Source organism: Nerophis lumbriciformis, linkage group LG35 (genome assembly GCF_033978685.3).
Source record: "Nerophis lumbriciformis linkage group LG35, RoL_Nlum_v2.1, whole genome shotgun sequence".
Classification (NCBI taxonomy): Eukaryota; Metazoa; Chordata; class Actinopteri; order Syngnathiformes; family Syngnathidae; genus Nerophis; species Nerophis lumbriciformis.
In genome coordinates this window covers 24,234,819-24,256,190 of record NC_084582.2, presented here as the reverse complement: position 1 = coordinate 24,256,190, position 21,372 = coordinate 24,234,819, and the positions used below count along the sequence as shown (strand labels likewise).

Sequence of the window (21,372 nt, the reverse complement as noted above, 5' to 3'; positions counted from 1 at the left end):
TTGAGAGATGGGCTCTACACTGCACAACAACACCCTAGCCATGCATCGATCATGCTCCACTACCAACGAGTCTGACTTTGACTCCACCCAGAAGAGCCATCGTTGTGTGATGGCTACTGGACACATCTTTACATCTGCTGCTTTAAAGGATGGAATACCCTTCTTGACTTAGACCACCTCATTGGAGTTTTGGGAATAGATTGTATTCGGTCACGTGACTTTGGAAGTAAACAAAGTGGTGGGCCAACAAACCAACATGGCTAGTGTGCAGCCAACAGAGTGCAAACAATTTGAATACGCAAGGGGACTAGATCTTACCACTAACAGCAAATACAAGCAAAGAAAATCTAACTACGCAATGGTTTGTCAAGTGATCTCAAGGATTTTCTGTTGGGCGCGTTCCCAGACATGTCGAACTAACTGGTGCTCCAGACTTCACAACAAAACCGATAAAAACTTGGAAAAGCATGGAGGTCTGAGTCAAGGAAATTGGTATCAAGACTGAGGTCATTCCTGATTTAACTTGGCGTCTACTGCCATGTTTGTTGTTGTTGTTGCACGCGCCGTTTACAAGTTTTTCCACGTCTTTATCAAAACATAAGTATAAATCTCAATGTTGCCATTGTGCTGACAGATTCATTTATGATTTGGTAACAACTTAACTCTTTTAGGTTTTGCTGACATTTGCTTTAAGAAACACTTGTAGCAAAAAAGCGTTTGAAGAACTCTGAAACAAGATAAAATACAAATAATCTCACTTAAATGGGAAATACTAACCGTACTTTAAACACACCTTTAAGGAAGTGATCGCTGCAAACTCGGGTGTTCTTCCCACTCCATCTGTTCCCTTTTGTCCTTTTCGTGCCTAAAACATCGCAAGCATGGGGCAGTTTTCTTGGAGAATGGCAAAATGCTGGCTGGCCCATCACTACATACAGTATTTCATGACGTGTTCTGCATTGTTACACCAGTTCACTCTCTGCCAAAACAAGTTCACCGCCACAGTTCATTGGTCACAAGGCCAGGAAAGTGTTTTTGAACAATAAAATCACATTTTTCTTACCTAATGGAAGTATATTCTGCATGTTGGTTCCTTGCCTGGACATTCAACTCTCACCTTAGCAGCGTATTGAATACTTCATTGATGTTGGAAACCTGCTAGTAATACAAGCTTAAGACATACCAGGTTATCATATTGCTTCTGACGCCGGCCTCATCCTGTCACTAACAGCACACACCTGAGAAGATCCATTTGAAGCTCTCCCACTAGCCAAGTACATTCCTGTGGGATCCATGAGGAAACTAAAAAATAACCAAACCTGTCATTTAGTCCCACGCAGAAAAAAGACACGATGGTTAGTTTGACAGCACGATGGCGTGCGTTATTAGCTGCAAACATAACATGTTCAAAATAATCCACATATCAACACGTATTAAAGCTTTGTTTTCACAGCATCAAATGGAAATGACAATTATTTGTGTGAAGACAGACAAGCTCCATTCCCTTGTGTCACAGCTTTTTCTCTTTTTTGCATAAAATATTAGTCAAGTCCTGATTGAAAATGTTGATATAGATATATATTTTCTCTGCTTTCATATTATTTCTCCTAAAAGTTTTCACAGGCAAGATTGTTTTGTCTCAAGTGTACCATAGTAGCTCCTCGGTCGTCACGACGACGCCTCTATTTCTGAGAGGAAGCGAACTTCTGAGGGGGCAGGAAGTGAGTGTCAGGCCACGCCCCTCCGTTGAAGCCCCTCCCTTCCGCTGCTATGTGGAGTCCTGCTGGACGGCTTTACCTCCGTTCATGGTGGGCGTCCCTGAGCTCTTCCTGGAGCGGTGCTTGTCCTCGATCTCGTGCAGCGACGGCTCACGGTACATACAAACTGACGGGGATGAGATGATGAAGGGATGATGTGCCGAGATGAGAAGGTTAATCAATGAGGGGGACAAAAGTTGGACAGAAAGTAGGGGAAGAGTTGAGGAAAAGATGAGAAAAGGTGAAGGGTAGATCGCAGCGTGAGGAGGAGGAAATAAGTGAATGAAAAGACGAGTGGATGACAATGAGAAGATGAGGTGAATGTGGATGAGAATAGGACGACAAGCGCATGAGGTGTAGATGAAGAAATGATGAGGAGGGAATAAGATGAACACATTACATTAGATTTGAAGATAGGCAAGATGAGAGGAGGGACACCATGAATGTGGAGGAGACCATAAGGGAATGAGGAGAAGATGAGACAATTAGAAAGATGAGTACATGAAGATGAGATACAGCAATGAGAAGAGGAAATGATAAACAAGATGAGTGCATGATAAGATGAGGACCATGATGGATAGAGGTAGGAGGATGAAGTTGAGTAAATGGCAAAAAAAAGGGAATGTGAACCAAACATAGGAAAGATGTGGAGATGAATGAATGAGGTTGGTATGAAAGGACAGAAGGAAATGAGCAAATGACAATGAGAGGATGAGAATACAAAGTTGTGGTGACGAGGAGAATGGGGAGGAGAAGATGAGGGTTGGTGAGCCGGACAGAAGAGATGAGCACATGAGAAGGAATGATGAGATCACAAAATGAAAGGATGATGGCACGATAATGAGATGTGTAGACAATATGACAGCATGAGAAGAAAAGTAAGACAGCAAGAGGTCAATAATGGATGAGGACGTGAGGAAGTAGATAAAGGAGAGTATGATAACAACAGAAAGGCGTACATGAGAATGAGATTAATGAATGAGAATGAGGTGGATCAATGGCAAGGAGAAGATGGGGAGATGGCAAGGAGGGGAAAGTAAAAAGGAACACAAAGATGAGGTGGAGATGAGGAAATGACGAGGGGGGGACAAGTGGACGGAAAGACACAAGCAAATGAGGGGAAGAGGACAAGATGATGATGGCATGAGAGTATGATCATGATGATGGACAGAGGAGAAGACGAGGACATGAGAGTATGATCATGATGATGGACAGAGGAGAAGACGAGCACATGAGAAAGATGGCAGAATTGTTATATGAGAAAACGAGATGAAGTTGAGGAAATGATAATGGCATGATGAGGAGATGAACACAAAGATGAGAAGATGATGAGAAGATGAGGGATGGAGGTGTGTGAAGACAAGGTCAGGTTAGGAAGTAGTTCACCACATTAAACTAGAATACAAATAATAACATAAATGTGCACATGTTGACATGATAAAATATGACATGTATTTGTAAATCTCATTATCAATCTGTCTTCAGGACAAACAGTAGTTTGATTTTGTCTTCCACCACTTTATCTCTTTCTACACAACTAAATTCCACTTGCAGCAACACAGTATGATAAAAAAGTAATACAGTATGATAAAAAAAAGTAATACAGTATGATAAAAAAAAGTAATACAGTATGATTAAAAAAAAGCTGCTGTGGATGATAATCAATGCTAGTAAATGTGCAACAATTTTCTTTGATATTTGCTGATGTTTTACTCCTCTATTTGGTGTGTGGAAGCCCACAGAGAACAATAGTCTGAGACAGTCTATTGCTCTTGCACTTGTATCATTGATGAGACAATGAAAAACATGAATTAGGACGTGCTTGATAGAACCTCTACACTCAAACACAATTGGAACTAGTTGTGTTACCTTCAATGGGCCTGGGTACAAAGTGTGACGAGGGCTTGGTCTTCTTGACCCGGTTGCCTTTCATGACTTGGCCCTCCTTGGTGAGGCCCAGGAACCAGGCTCGGCCCGACTCCTGCTGCCGGTACACAGTGGACGAGTAGATCACGTAGTAGTTCTCGAAAACCGACTCCTTGAACTTGCACTCGGGCGTGAACATTTCCTGTGAGAGAGTATGGCAGACATGACAAGTCAACATGAGTTAACAAGTGGGAAAAAAACATCCACAACATTGATTTATTTGCCTCTTTGCTCAAAATTGTCTCTGTCCACTTTCATGTGAACATTACCAAGGTCAGTGAACACACCACATGCGTCCTTGGGAACAGAGTGATGCTCTTATTAGCATAACGGGGAACAATGGCCACGCAACATTATCAAAGCCAAGCAGGGAGACAAGAAGGAGGTGAAGAGGAGCGATGGAAGGACGTAATAGTGACGGTGTGGTCAGTTTGTTACATGACTGTCATGAGGGAATAATCAGCTGTGTTATGGATGTGCTGCCTCTCTGTGTGTATTTATTCATTTCATCCACTTCTACTCCATCGTCTTGCTCTACTACTGAGTCCCAATCCATTCCAACATCTTGTGTGTGCTAACCAAATATTACTGTGGAGTTTGAGTAATGGGATGAGTCTCAATTAAGCCTTGGTGAAGGTTGAGTTTCACCTTCTCCTGGGAGCTTCTGCCCCATCCTGTAGTCCATCACTACACTGTTCGTCTCACAATACTTTCATTCACTCTTCATTATCTCCTCAATCAATCAGAGTTTACTTATACAGCCCTTAATCACTAATGTCTCAAAGGGCTGCACAAGCCACAACCACAACAGGGCAAGACCCAACAAGAAGGAGAAACCCTGGTCGGGACCCCCTCGGTGACCGGTGCAATGGATGCTGAATGGATACGGTTAATAAGGTGAGAGTCCACTCCATAGTGGGGGATCCTCTCGAATGTAGACAAGTCACCCACTGATGCATAAAGAGTGGTCCACCCCAGGTCCAGACTTCATAATGTGAGAGTCCAGGCCTCAACTCCACATGGTGACAGAACCACTATTTAAGGTATCACTATAAAGCAACCCTCCAGTGTACATAAAACTTGAGCCCACGCTTCTTCAAAATATCACATTAAAAAGGAAAACTATAACCTATACAATTCAGTTGAAAACGGCAAAAGGGTTGATGCATAATAGTGTAGACCAGGGGTAAGTGCGGCTCAGGGGACATTTGAAGCCTGCAACACAATCTAAAAATACAGTTACTAAAACTTAAAAAAAAACAACATACATACATAAAAACGTACATACATACATATATACACATACATACATATACAAACACACATATATACACACACACATATACACGCACACAAATGTATATATATATATATATATAAAAATATATAAATAATATATATAAATATATATTATTTATATATACATACATATATATTATTTATATATATATATATATATATATATATATATATATATAAATATATATATATATATTTTTGTTTTTGTTTTGTGTTGACAGCCATAATATACAGTATACTATATTCATACAGTATATACGACTTGTCCAGGGTGTACCCTGCCTACCGCCCGAATGCAGCTGAGATAGGCTCCAGCACCCCCCGCGACCCCAAAAGGGACAAGCAGTGGAAAATGGATGGATACATAAAAAAACGGGTAACTAATGTGATTGATCACAGAAAATATCGCAATATTCATGTATGTATGAAGATTAATCACTCAATTCATTTTGACTATACATATATATATGTATATATATATACGTATATACACACGTACATTTATACAGATATACATACATACTTTGTATGTATATATACATACAAACAGTATGTATACATCCATCCATCGATCCATTTTCTACCGCTTGTCCCTTTTGGGGTAAACATATAAACACAAATATCTACATATGCACACACATACTGTATATCCATATATGTAAACATATAAATATATACACATATTTTTACAAATACACACATATATATAAATGTACATGCATATATATGTATATACATACATGCATATATTTATATATATATATATATATATATATATATATATATATATATATATATATACATATGTAAGGAGGTGAACTGATGTGGGGAGTCTGCAGAGGTTCTTTCAGAAGGTTGGGACAGTTAGGGAAGCCTCCAGGGGGCGCCACTTTGTGGTCTGTTCACTGTTGTCTGTGAATGTTCTTCTTCGTTGGTTGTGGCCATCTTAGGTCACAACTCCATGTCTTTTCTAAAGGTAAGCAGGAAGGGACCAGGCTCCTCAGTTAAAAGATTAAAAAAAGTTATTGTTTGGCACTATTGAGCTGATTTATTCACAAAATATGATGGCTAAGAGTTATATTAAGTTGGGGGTTTTGTAAATTGTGAAGCGACTGTGGATTTTGTTAAGTTTTATACCAGTGTGTGTGTTAGCCCAGAAGCATGTTATGCTAGGACATGTTTTGGCTCTTTTCAATTGATTATCCACTCACTCAGTCATTTATGCCTACACGCACGCACACATACACACGCGCGCACAGACACACACATGCACGCACACACACACACACACACACACACACACGTTACCTGCTGGGTATATTACTGGTCACGATGAGAGAAGCTGATTGTGTTTTAAGATATAAAGTGTTATAGTGTGACATATTTTGTATTTTGTGGACAACTCCATGTCTTTTCTAAAGGTGAAGAATTGAGATAAAGACGACTCCACCCAGATCCTATGCTTCCTTGCCTGGTCTTTCTCTCCGTCTTCCCACGCACACAAAAATACAATACACAACGCAGAGACTTCATAGGGAGACCGAGGACTTGACGGACCCGGGATAGGGGAAGCCAGCTTCAAGGGTTACAACTGGTGCCGTGACCCGGATCTGCGGATGCTACACAAGAGCAGGAGAAGGAGTTAAGAGGGGAAAGAAGGAAAACATTTGTGTTAAACATATCCTTTTTCTATATTTATGCTTTATGGGAATGTTTTATGGTGTCTGTGACGTACTCTGACAAAAACAAAAAACAAAGTTACACAATCACAATCCAACACCACTGCCACCACATACACATACACTCTCTCTCACACACACAATACTTACCTCAGTACAAGCACCCAAGTTATCTAAGCCTGCAGCACTTTTGAATTCTGAAGATGCAAAGTCCCCACGTAGGTACCCCTAGTCGACCACCGACACAAGTTCACTCTACAGTGAGACAGACTTTAAATCGATGTGCTGGCATAGTGGACCATGGTCCTGATGGAGGGGTGTCACCTCCGGGTATTGTCCACATGATGGCCCACTCTAAACATAACATGGACCCCCAACAGGCAGTTAGGCCCAGAACGACAAAAACGGAGCTCCGTCAAGTCAAAACTGTGCCAACCCTGTCACCCCCCATACTAAGCCCAATATACAATAGATATGAGGTTCCAGGATCAATTCAGACTCCAACAGCTACAGTACCATGTAGCCCACCCATTTTCCAAGGTCCCACAATGGCAATACCGGATCAGATGGCCACTAGCCATGCTCCACCACCCATACCACAAACACAGAGCGCCAGGTATGTCCCACCACTCCAGACTCAGCACCTCCCTGATGGAATGTACACTCCGGCCTCTGTGTCAGTCCCACCAGTCTCCACGCGTACCCCCATATCCAACCTTTATGATGCTGCCCCAATTACATGGCTAGCCTCCGCCTCCATAGCCCATGGTGCTGCTGCCCACTTGCCCGTCCCAATTAGCCAAACCCCAGGACAGGATGTCAGTTGCGCCCCACTAACCGAGCCACACCTCTCCCATGATAGAGTGTATGCGGCTCAACCTCCCAATATGTATGCACCCCAAGCGAACTGTCCCTACCCACTGGTCCCGACCCGCCCTCATGAATTCCCGCAGATTTCAGAGCCTAAATTGCAAGCCACCACTCACACCCCTAGGCCTGGGATAAACAATGCTGCCTGGTCCCCTGATTGGTACACCGCCCAAGCAGCCACATATAACCCACAAAATCCCCTGCTGCCTGCTCCAGGTCCTGCCGTATTGACATCCATGCTCACTTACCAACATGTGCCCCAAGCTGTGTTTCCCACCACAGGACAGGCCAGATATAGCACAATGCAACCTGCACCTGTTGGGTTCACCCAGACACACCAAGTGAGGAATGTGCAGATCTTCAGTGGAGGCCCTGACTGTAGAGTCCTCATTGAAGACTGGATACGGGATATGCAGTATCTTCTGGAAGTGGGTGGGCTTCCAGCACATCTCTGTTTTGCAACAATTGTGCGTCACTTGAGCGGGGAGGCCAGGAGGCTGGTTCTAAATCTCCCCCTCCAAGAACAGTATCCCGAGAGTGCATTTGATGAGCTGAGAGCCGAATATGGAGACATGCAGAGGTCGCTGGATCCTTTGGCAGACTTTTATGAAAGAAGCCAGTGTCCTGAAGAAACCGCGTGTTCCTATGCTATTGCGTTAGAAGCAACCCTCCGTTCAGTTGAGGAGTCTCAGTGTGGGGGCCAACCGTACCCAGACCGTGATGCCAAACTTACACGTCAGTTCCTGAGGGGGTTAAATGATGAAGAAGTGTACCTCAGGATTGCACCCTTGAAACCTAGGCTCCTGAGTTTTCGTGAACTTCAAGAGGAACTACGAAGTCTGGCAAGGGAGGCAAGGAGGTTTCAGCCTCAACATAAATTAAAGAAACCATTCACCCAGGTTCACGTGGCGGCCAGAGAACAGCAAGGGGCGGCAAAAGAGATGACTGATGCAGTGATACCCTCCTCCAGGCTGTCCACACTGACTAGGCTGATAGAAAAGCTAACTCTGAACCAAGAGGAGCAGGTCAAAAAGCTTGCACAGCTAGAATCAAAACTAGTCTCCTTACAAACCCCTGCTCCAACCAGACCACTGTCAGCAGGGAGGAATGACAGGGAAGCTACCATGTTGGTGTGCTATCGTTGTGGGAAAGCCGGACATATGGCCAGAGTATGTAGAACTGTAATGCCTAATAATAACCTGAACACAAACCCACCGCATCCTCAGGCTGTCTCCCCAGAGGACACAGCACAACACGGCACGACACAAGGAAAATGCAATGCCAACGCAGATGCTTTGTCCATACTATCCAGTCGGGAGGTCGCACAAGCCTTGCAGACATGTCCACAGCGGGTCAAGTCCAGGAACAGTGAGAGGAAGTCTCTCAGTTCAAAAGAGGTAGTCGAAAACACAGCACAGGTTGAGACAGACTATCTTCAAGGACCACAACCAGGCAATCCTGAGCCGCTAACTGAGTCCTATGATGGTATTGGGACAGACTCACTGCCTGCAATGACAAAGCAGCAAGTTAGGATTGGCCAAAGAGAGGACCCTGTGGTTGGACCAGTGCTGCAACATCGGTCTCTGAACACCAAACCTAGGAGGAGCGATAGTGTGGAAGAAGGGGCACCGGTGAGCATTCTCCTGAAGGAATGGAAGAGGTTAGTGGTCAAGGACGGCATCCTCTACCGCAAAGTTTATGATGGACAAAGAGGGTCAATTGAGCAGTTGGTGCTGCCCATGGAGCTACAGAGGTATGCTAAGACGGCCCTCCATGATGATTCAGGCCATTTGGGTTTGGACCGCACATTTGCACTGATGAGGGAGCGTTTTTACTGGCCCAAGATGTTCCAGGATATCAAAGCATGGTGTGAACAGTGCGAGAGGTGCTGTCTCAGGAAGACTCCCACAGCAGGTCTTAGAGCCCCCCTTGTCAGTATCCACACCAGTGCACCGATGGAATTGGTCTGTATAGACTTTCTGACGTTGGAGAGGTCCAGAGGTGGGATCGAGAATCTGCTGGTTGTAACGGACCACTTCTCTCGTTTCGCACAAGCTTACCCGACCAAGGATCAGAAGGCACGCACAGTGGCAAAAGTGCTGTGGAGGAACTTCCTCTGCCGTTTTGGGTTCCCTGCTAGACTTCACGCTGATCAAGGTCGAAACTTTGAGAGCACTGTTGTGAAGGAGCTGTGCAGGATCACTGGAATCACCAAGTCTCACATAAGCCCATATCATCCACAGGGAAACGGAACCACAGAAAGATTTAACAGGACCCTGATGGATATGTTGGGAACACTGAATCCTCAAGAGAAGCCCCGCTGGCATGAACATGTGGACGCTATGACGCATGCCTATAACTACGCGCCATGACTCGACGGGTTACACACCATACTTTTTAATGTATGGCAGACATCCCAGACTGCCCATTGACCTGGTCTTAGGGCTGCAAGAGAACAACGAGCCATGTGAATACAGTGAATACGTGCAAGCCCTCATGGACTGCCTGCGAGATGCTTATGATAAGGCCAACCAGATGTCCAGACACGCCAAAGAACAGCAGAAAAAACAATATGATCGCAAGGCGAAGCCTCAGGAATTTGAGCCCGGGGACAGGGTGCTAGTCAAAATTTGTTATATTGAAGGTCGGCAGAAGCTGGGAGATAGGTGGGAGCGCCAGCCTTACATTGTCATAAAGAAACAGCCGGATATATCTGTGTACGTGGTCCGGACCGAAGAGGGGGACAAGGAGAGAGTGGTCCACCAGAATCTGTTGACCCAATGCATGTTCCTCCCATTGGAGCCCCAACAGGAGTGGTGTGGGATGAGGGAGACAGCAGTGACTACAGATTGCAGTGTTGAAGATGCGATCGAAGATGTTCAGCTGCAGGACCTTGGAAATGCCGCAAGTAAAACTCAGCCAAAGGAGATACATGATGGAGGGGATCTAAGCGAACTGGATAAAGGGGAGGACAAGTGTCAAGGACAGATGTTAGAAACTGGACCTGGACCGAGGGGGCCCGGTAACCAGAAGGTGATGTCCAAAGAGCTTGTGCAGAGCAGGAGAAATCCGCCGAGACACAGATGTCCTCCCAAGAAGTTGTCCTACCATTCGGTAGCTGTGAAACCTGTCTCTGATAAGCAAAAGATTGAAATAGGACGAAGACTGTGGCTGGCGGCTAAAGAAAAGAAGATGGCTGCTGTTAAACACTGAGCAAGATACATTGCACCATTGCACTTCACCTCTCATATCACAAACACTAGGCATCGTGTTGACACGGGAAGAGGGAGGGGTTGTGTATCTAATGGCTGAGACGCCATCATAGAAAGAAGGGGTGGGTGTAAGGAGGTGAACTGATGTGGGGAGTCTGCAGAGGTTCTTTCAGAAGGTTGGGACAGTTGTTAGGGAAGCCTCCAGGGGGCGCCACTTTGTGGTCTGTTCACTGTTGTCTGTGAATGTTCTTCTTCGTTGGTTGTGGCCATCTTAGGTCACAACTCCATGTCTTTTCTAAAGGTAAGCAGGAAGGGACCAGGCTCCTCAGTTAAAAGATTAAAAAAAGTTATTGTTTGGCACTATTGAGCTGATTTATTCACAAAATATGATGGCTAAGAGTTATATTAAGTTGGGGGTTTTGTAAATTGTGAAGAGACTGTGGATTTTCTTAAGTTTTATACCAGTGTGTGTGTTAGCCCAGAAGCATGTTATGCTAGGACATGTTTTGGCTCTTTTCAATTGATTATCCACTCACTCAGTCATTTATGCCTACACGCACGCACACATACACACGCGCGCACAGACACACACACGCACACACACACACACACACGCACGCACGCACGCACACACACACACACACACACACACGCACACACACACACACACACACACACGTTACCTGCTGGGTATATTACTGGTCACGATGAGAGAAGTTGATTGTGTTTTAAGATATAAAGTGTTATAGTGTGACATATTTTGTATTTTGTGGACAACTCCATGTCTTTTCTAAAGGTGAAGAATTGACCCAGATCCTATGCTTCCTTGCCTGGTCTTTCTCTCCGTCTTCCCACGCACACAAAAAATACAATACACAACGCAGAGACTTCATAGGGAGACCGAGGACTAGACGGACCCGGGATAGGGGAAGCCAGCTTCAAGGGTTACACATAAATATATACACACATCACATATATACACACACACACACACACACACACATGTATATATACACTTTTGTACACACACATTTATATGTACATATATACATATTAGAGATGCGCGGATAGGCAATTATTTCATCCGCAACCGCGTCAGAAAGTCGTCAACCATCCGCCATCCACCCGATGTAACGTTTGATCAGGACTGCACCCGCCCGCCATCCGCCCGTTGTTATATATCTAATATTAATAAAAAAAAAAAAAAAAGGGTGAAAACTATGCGAATTGCACCTTGTGCAGACAAGATTTTTCGATCGGACACGGAGGAATTAGCGATGTAAAAGACCACGTTGGGACAAAAAAACACAAGTCTAATGCCGTTGCTAGCGATACAAGTGGAAAACATTCAACGTTTTTCGTCGCCCAAACAGATTCTTTGGATGTGATAAGTGCTGAAGTTTTATTTACGGAGGCAATAATTGAGCATGGACTTCCAATCGCACTGGCTGATCACATGGGACAGTTAATAATGTAATGCAACCTTTAAAAATCATTACGCGGTGATCGCGATCCCAAAAATAAACTTTTCTTGCATGATAATGTCAAGAAAAATTCGCTTTATATTACTATAGAGTCCTTTTAACGAATGAGTTTGATGGTTTATCACAAACCTTAAATTAAAGAAGTCCTTTGTTCTCCTGCACCATGCATGCGCAATCCTGTCGGCTGTATTTCACAGCACGACATACTGTTAAAAGTGTTTATACTATTTATACTTTCAATTAACAAATTGAAGTCTTGTGAAAGGTTGACAGGATAACTGGCATTAACTGTCAAAATAATTTCAAACTATTGAAGTTAGCTTACAGAATAAACATGTCAATCAACCCATATGATTTTTGCTGTAATATTTTTGTTTTGAAAAGTCACTGTGACTGATAGAAAAGTGATGGTTTTAGCAACATTTTAACCTGTCTGAATGCTAATACCGTATTTTCCGCACTATAAGGCGCACCGGATTATTAGCCGCACCTTCTATGAATTACATATTTCATAACTTTGTCCACCAATAAGCCGCCCCGGACTATAAGCCGCGCCTACGCTGCGCTAAAGGGAATGTCAAAAAAACAGTCAGATAGGTCAGTCAAACTTTAATAATATATTAAAAACCAGCGTTCTAACAACTCTGTTCACTCCCAAAATGTACGCAAATGTGCAATCACAAACATAGTAAAATTCAAAATAGTGCAGCGCAATAGCAACATAATGTTGCTCGAACGTTAATGTCACAACACACAAAATAAACATAGCGCTTACTTTCTGAAGTTATTCTTCATTCGTAAATCCTTCGTCTTCGGTGTCCGAAGTGAAAAGTTGGGCAAATTTACGATCCACTGGCAGATGTTGGCGTCGTCTGGCGCTGCCTCCTCGTCTTAGTGAAGGTGTGTTCGCCTTCTGTCTTCCATTGTTCCCACGCAGTTAGCAGTCTAGCTTCGAATGCCCTGTTGACACCAATATCTAGCGGCTGGAGGTCTTTTGTCAATCCACCCGGAATGACGGCGAGTATTGAATTAAGCGTGTCAGCGTGTCTCTCAATGTGCTGTTATGAGCTAGCAAATATAACAACTACACTACCCAGCATGCAACGATAGTTACGAGCATGCGCGGTAGCCCTGAGAAGTTCCCACGCAGTTAGCAGTCTAGCTTCGAATGCCCTGTTGACACCAATATCTAGCGGCTGGAGGTCTTTTGTCAATCCACCCGGAATGACGGCGAGTATTGAATTAAGCGCGTAAGCGTGTCTCTCAATGTGCTGTTATGAGCTAGCAAATATAACAACTACACTACCCAGCATGCAACGATAGTTACGAGCATGCGCAGTAGCCCTGAGAAGCGATGTTGTATGCTGGGAGTTCGAATGTGGTTATGAGCACGCTGTGAGAAAACGTTGAGAACTCAGTTAACACGCCTCGTCTGCATTATTTATAATTAGACAGACAACACACTTAATAGGAGCCATTTGGGGTCTTTACATAAACACACAAATGGAAATGAAACGTCACATATCCCAGCATGCACCGCGCGCTTCTTCTACGGGGAAAAAAGATGGCGGCTGTTTACCGTAGTTGCGAGACCTAAACTTTATGAAAATGAATCGTAATAAAGCGCACCGGGTTATAAGGCGCACTGTTAGCTTTTGAGAAAATTTGTGGTTTTTAGGTGCGCCTTATAGTGCGGAAAATACGGTAATCATTTTGCGTCGGGGGGCGAAGCCCTGAACCCTCCACCAGGACTTTGTCCTGGACCTACCGGGGCCTGCGGCCCTTGGACCCCTGTTACGAGCCCCCGGCCACGGGGGTGGCGGGCAGGTAAGCTGCTTACCTGCTGCGCGTGACGCCGGCCGCGGCGAAAGCGGACGAGGCGGGGTGTCGGTGCGGTGGGCGCGGTAGTGACCCTGGACGTGCGTCGGACCCTTCTCGCGGATCGCCTCAGCTACGGCTCCCGGTGGGGCCCTCTCGGGGGAAGGGGCCTCGGTCCCGGACCCCGGCGAGGCGTCCCTTCTCCGCTCCGTAAAAGTGTCCATCTCTTTTCTTTTTTTTTCTTCTGTTGTGGCATATGCTGCAGGTGCCTGCTCGTTTTTCGTATGTGTGTAACAACATTTAACTATGTATATATATTTCCCAATTGGTTTAACTGCCACCCGCAAAAAAAAATAAAAAAATAAAATTTAAAAAAATCTAATTAATCCGCCCGACCCGACCCGCGAGCGGATAAAATCTTATTTTTTTAAATTTCATCCGCCCGATCCGCGGATAATCCGCGGACTCCGCGGTTGTGTCCGCAAACCGCGCATCTCTAATACATATACAGACACACACACACACACACACACACACACACACACACACACACATATATATATATATATATATATATATATATATATATATATATATATATATATATATATATCCAGCGCCCCCCGCGACCCCAAAGGGAATAAGCGGTAGAAAATGGATGGATGGATGGATATAGATATATATATATATATATACACACAGACACACACACATGTATATATACACTTTTGTACACACACATTTATATGTACATATATACATATACAGACACACACACACACATACATACATACATACATACATACATACATACATACATACATACATACATACATACATACATACATACATACATATATATATATATATATATATATATATATATACAGTATATATATATAGTATATATATATATATATATATATATATATATATATATATATATATATATATATCCAGCGCCCCCCGCGACCCCAAAGGGAATAAGCGGTAGAAAATGGATGGATGGATGGATATAGATATATATATATATATATACACACACAGACACACACAACATGTATATATACACACATATATATATATACTGCATTCTCGGTAGGACAGTTTGGACATGCCAGACATAGACCCAAAACCCAAGCGGACATTTAGATGACAATACATGTTTTTTTTGTGATGACAATACATGTTTTTTTGTGTTTTATTACTATACTTTATGACAAATGAGATTCTGAAACTTGTTCTCCATAGTTAATATAGTTTAACATAGTTTCAGTAAAGTAAAGTTAAACACATTTTTAAACTTGCAATGCTAGCAACTGTTGTTTTTAAAGGCAAAAAATGGAAACAGTCTGGAGCAGAAAATGCCACAAAATGCCCCGGAAAATCAGTTTTTATGAGAATATGGCCCTTAATGTTCTCTGAGAGTAGACTTTACCGCACTTTGAAAATCCTGAAGAATAAAGTGGTCCATGTTTTGTCCAGGTGTGAGATTATGGAGGCACCCTCCACCGGTCATACTTTTTCAATTTGATTTAGGTCCTGGTCTGAATGATAGAAAGTAAAGCCATGCACGACATGTGCATTGGAAGTACAGTACAAGAAGACCAGAGCCATCATGAAGGTATGGTAGGGGCGCTATCATAATTGCCACAAAATACGTACAAATAGATTTAATTAGAATAGATCATCTTAAAAGAATATTCTCTTTTGTCATCTGAAACAGACAGTTTGAGAGGTGAGGTGTATTTGTGCAAAATGTTTGAAAGGTGAGGTGTATTTGTGCAAAATGCAGAACAGATGCAGGACAGCTGGCTGCCTTATTGCAGCCTTGTGTCATTTTTAAAGCTGCTTGTGTGTGCGTGTGTGCCTATTTCATTCACAACATCTCCTGCAGGTGTCTGTGTCCTTTTAAAGTTGTCCAATTCCGCATCCCGCTGGAGGTGACCATTTATGCTGTTATTGTGTGTATTTGTGTGTGTGTGTGTGTGTGTGTGTGTGTGTGTGCCTGTGCATGTGTGTGTGCCTGTGCGTGTGTGTGTGTTTGTGCGAGAAAGAGAGAGAGAGAGAAAATGACAGAAGGGGGTATTTGTTATTGGTGGGTTTTGCTTATCTAAGTGTTTTCACCTGCTTCAATTTCAATGTATGAATGAATGATGCATCAGTCGTGCATACGCTTTCAGTCAAATCTTTGTCCTCTGCAACAGCAGCATTCATTTCACCAAGTCAGTAAAGGGCCTTTAAAAATGTATTTATCCACATGAGAGCAGAACGACAAACACACTCACATATTGTTATCAAATAAAATAATAAGAGCTGTATCTTCGATATTCACCGGCTAATTGCCTTGTTTATCTTCTGTGCATTTGTCTCATTGGTGTCATGAAGTATCGGCCAATTAAAAAAAAAAGGTCTTCTGAATAGAAGATGGATGTGGATGTGTAGTATTTCACAGCTATGCTAAAGCTTGTTGCCCAGAAGTATGATCACTGCTGTAAATAAAAAGGCAAGGCAAGCTGAGTAAAGATGTTTGGGAAGGAAAGGTCACACAGTCAGCAGGTGCTGGAAGTTATCTGGCCTGCGGACGTTTCGTCAAACTGCAGACGTGGAAATCTCTGCTGGGGCCCAGAGGGTCACGTCCTACTTGTCTGGCGGCAGTAGTGTGCGGATACAGCGTGTGTGTGTGTGTGTGTAAGAGACATTTCCATTACCCCCAGAATATATATGCAAAACCTAAATATCGCAAAAAGGACCCTGTAATGGAAAAACCCATATTTCAAAAAAACTCAAATATCGCTAAATATTTTTACGCTCTAATGAGGTGGTTTTTCATATTGAAGTGTGTCGCAAAAGCATGATGGAAACACTTTTTTGCATTTACAGGGCACCTAAACACCGAATGGTCCTTACGTGGCTGCTGCCATATCCCTTTCTGTCTTGCCTCTGGTGAGGGCGCTCGCATTTTTCTCCGCTCCCTCCTTCCCTGCTTGCTCTTCGTTTTGTCTTGTCTGAACTTTTTTGAAGCCTCTTTTTTTGCGATGTCCTCAAATCTAAACATCAAACATGGATATGATCAGCTGGACTCTCGGCGCAATTGACCAAGTCTTTTCGACAAGGAAAAGAGGTTCGGGGGAGCCTGGCTGCCCTGATGGAACCATTGCTGCGGGGTACGTGAGAGACTCCTGTGCCTCTCAGTCCTTTCCATCGAGGACATGGAAGACATCTACCTATTTGGAACCGTGATCGCGGGGCACCTGCTGATTGGGCTGGGCATTGCTCTGGTGTATCGTCAAATTTGGAAGACGATGGCAGCCACTCAAGGAGCCCAACGGCTGTTCATCGCAATGGAAGGATTGGGCAGGGCTGTGGGAACACAGACTGCGGCGATTTCTGATCTGAATCGCAAGATGGATCACATCTTGGAGAAGTTTGCTGAGAAGGATAATTTAATTGAATTTGAGAGAAACCAGCATGGACAAATAGGGCAGGCAAGTCATTGTTTTTTGACTGCTCGAAGAAAACAACATCCTCATCTACGATTTGACTCCCTCGAATGGCCTTGACGCTATCAGGAACAGGCTGTTCTGAAAAACACCCCCGAGGACACCTCAACGATGGACGCTTTTGACCTCCCTTTTTCTCAACAAACACCTGGTGTCGAACTCTGAGATCGGCCCCAGTCCACAAAAACATTTCAACATCACACCCAAGTTAATTGGGCATACATGCACGACCCGCCCCTTCCCCAACCGACGCCTTCACCACCGCTTGTTTGCTCCAACTCCCCCTCCCTCTGTTGCGAGTTTGTTGTGACTAAATGTAACGTGTTTATGTTTGCATTTCAAATGAGGTTTTTTTTCCCCTTGGACTCAGTCTGGACCCCCTCTTGTGGATCCAGCCTTTGACTGATATTTTTTTACTCTTCCCCCCTTTCCCAATATCACCTTTTTCTCACCCTTTTTTAAGGAGCGCCGTAAAAATGGCTGGGCCATCGGCGATCTCGTCTTGTCTCCCTGTAACGTATGTCTGCTCTTAGTGGGACTGTGCTGAAAATATAGCTGTCAGTTCTTATGTGTCTTGTGCATGTTAAGAATTGACAATAAATCATCTTGAATCTTGAATCTAAGGACATTGCCTTGGTCTTCTGTTGACCATCACGACAACAGCAGTGGCAGCAACTGTCCAAAACCATGGAATCACTAAGCATCCATCTTCCTTAAAGTGGAGTCTCGCGGACGAGATTTTACGACAATTACGGGTAAAAACACCCTTTAATGTAAACACCAAAGTACTTTGTCGAAATTTTAGAATTATAGGTTTTATTTTGTGGAAAAACTCCCAATGAAAACGCAGCTTCTGACTACATTTCCATGCACTAAATGAGTATATTTTGTTTTTTTGGGTTTGCACACCCACATGTGAAGTCCATGTCCATGCACTCTATAATGCGACTGTTGCGTGTATTCCGTCACATGACTTCTTCTCGGAAATGAAAAAAAGTGGTGGTAAACCTAGCTAAGATGGCTGTTGTGCAGCAAGAAACCTCTCTGAGTACGCTCAGGGCCGAGATCTTCCTGCAAAAAACAAATACGAGCAAAAAAATCTAATTATGCAATGGTATAGATCCCTATGTTTCATCAAAAAAGATTTGTGGAGTGATATCAAGGAATATTCGTCAGTGCAGTTACCAGACATGCCAAACTATTGTGCTCCAGACGTCATTCTGCACGAAAAACAGATAAAAACTTGGAAGAGTATGGAGGTCTACAACTTCTTTGTGTGCTGCTGGAAGAAGGAAATTGGTATAAAAAAAAATCATGCATCGTTTTTGCTCGGCTAAGGTTGCATTTCATGATTTAACATCGCGTCTACAGCCATGTTTGTTGTTGTTGGTGCACGCGCCCTTTACGAGTACGCATGTTTGTTCCCACTATTATCAAAATAAAACTATAGATGTCAACTTTGTGTACTTGCTGAAAGATTCACTTATGATTGTTTATTAAAATATAACTATAGATGTCAACATTGTGTATGTCCTGAAAGATTAATTTATGATTGTTTATCAAAATATAACTATAGATGTCAACATTGTGTATGTGCTGAAAGATTCATAAGCAGTGCAGTGTCAACACCGTGTATGGTGGGGATGGTGCTCTGCTGACCTCGACTGCGGATGTTGTGGATCGGTGGAGGGAATACTTCGAAGACCTCCTCAATCCTACCAGCACGTCTTCCTGTGAGGAAGCAGGGCCTGGGGAATCTGTGGTGGGCTCTCCTATTTCTGGGGCTGAGGTTGCCGAGGTAGTTAAAAAGCTCCTCGGTGGCAAGGCCCCGGGGGTGGATGAGATCCGCCCGGAGTTCCTTAAGGCTCTGGATGTTGTGGGGCTGTCTTGGTTGACAAGACTCTGCAACATCGCGTGGACATCGGGGGCGGTACCTCTAGATTGGAAGACCGGGGTGGTGGTTCCTCTCTTTAAGAAGGGGAACCGGAGGGTGTGTTCCAACTATCGTGGGATCACACTCCTCAGCCTTCCCGGTAAGGTCTATTCAGGTGTACTGGAGAGGAGGCTACGCCGGATAGTCGAACCTCGGATTCAGGAGGAACAGTGTGGTTTTCGTCCTGGTCGTGGAACTGTGGACCAGCTCTATACTCTCAGCAGGGTCCTTGAGGGTGCATGGGAGTTTGCCCAACCAGTCTACATGTGCTTTGTGGACTTGGAGAAGGCATTCGACCGTGTACCCCGGGAAGTCCTGTGGGGAGTGCTCAGAGAGTATGCGGTAACGGACTGTCTTATTGTGGCAGTTCGCTCCCTGTATAATCAGTGCCAGAGCTTGGTCCGCATTGCCGGCAGTAAGTCGGACACGTTTCCAGTGAGGGTTGGACTCCGCCAAGGCTGCCCTTTGTCACCGATTCTGTTCATAACCTTTATGGACAGAATTTCTAGGCGCAGTCAGGGCGTTGAGGGGATCTGGTTTGGTGGCTGCAGGATTAGGTCTCTGCTATTTGCAGATGATGTGGTCCTGATGGCTTCCTCTGGCCAAGATCTTCAGCTCTCGCTGGATCGGTTCGCAGCCGAGTGTGAAGCGACTGGGATGGGAATCAGCACCTCCAAGTCCGAGTCCATGGTTCTCTCCCGGAAAAGTGGAGGAGTTTAAGTACCTCGGAGTCTTGTTCACGAGTGGGGGAAGAGTGGATCGTGAGATCGACAGGCGGATCGGTGCGGCATCTTCAGTAATGCGGACGCTGTATCGATCCGTTGTGGTGAAGAAGGAGCTGAGCCGGAAGGCAAAGCTCTCGATTTACCGGTCGATCTACGTTCCCATCCTCACCTATGGTCATGAGCTTTGGGTCATGACCGAAAGGACAAGATCACGGGTACAAGCGGCCGAAATGAGTTTCCTCCGCCGAGTGGCGGGGCTCTCCCTTAGAGATAGGGTGAGAAGCTCTGTCATTCGGGGGGAGCTCAAAGTAAAGCCGCTGCTCCTCCACATCGAGAGGAGCCAGATGAGGTGGTTCGGGCATCTGGTCAGGATGCCACCCGAACGCCTCCCTAGGAAGGTGTTTCGAGCACGTCCGACCGGTAGGAGGCCACGGGGAAGACCCAGGACACGCTGGGAAGACTATCTCTCCCGGCTGGCCTGGGAACGCCTCGGGATCCCCCGGGAGGAGCTGGACGAAGTGGCTGGGGAGAGGGAAGTCTGGGCTTCCCTGCTTAAGCTGCTGCCCCCGCGACCCGACCTCGGATAAGCGGAAGAAGATGGATGGATGGATGGATGGCATTTTAAAGCATTTATCGGACATCTCTAATTTGAACGGTTCGTACAGCCGATAACAAGGGAAGCATAGGGCATTTTTCTTCTTTCTTCCTGTGAAGCCGAAAGTGTGTGGGTGTGAGAGAAGGTGCCTTGACGAGAAGTGAGGTGTGTTGTGGAGAGACGTGACGGTGGTCAACATAACATTGGTGGCAGCGGTAGAATCCATCCAGTGCAGAAAGGACATAACAAGGGAATCGAGAGGCACGTTCTTTATTGACGTCTCTCAACAACACGCCTCGCTTCTCGGCAAGGCACCTTCTCTCACACCCACACACATTCACAATAATGGCGCAACACCAAGAATGTCTCGGAGCGTATGCAGCTCCAAAGCAAAGAAAGACCGGTGGGAGAAAGTTGTTTCGAAGGACTTTTCAGACAGAGAATCATGGAAACAACACTTTCCAATGTCTCAAAGTTCATTTATAAGGCTCTGGGGATGAATGGAAGGAGTTTTAAAGCCGAAGAAAAAGACCGTTCGCTGTCAATGTCCCCTAAGCACATGCATTACTGT

General features: G+C 44.5%; 1 protein-coding gene across 5 annotated transcripts in view; it reads right to left on the bottom strand.

Annotated features, from left to right (window-relative positions):
• Window positions 1-350: 350 nt before the first annotated feature.
• The window catches only part of fgf12a (fibroblast growth factor 12a), a 97,756-nt gene continuing 76,734 nt past the window's right edge, over window positions 351-21,372 (bottom strand). For all 5 annotated transcript variants that reach the window (XM_061927742.2, XM_061927741.2, XM_072912320.1 and 2 more), the window contains 2 exons: window positions 3,627-3,825; window positions 351-1,884 (listed from right to left, as the gene is read on the bottom strand). In XM_061927742.2, coding sequence (XP_061783726.1) covers window positions 1,769-1,884; window positions 3,627-3,825 — 315 coding nt within the window. In that variant the 3' untranslated portion in view covers window positions 351-1,768. The remainder of the gene's footprint in view (window positions 1,885-3,626; window positions 3,826-21,372) is intronic.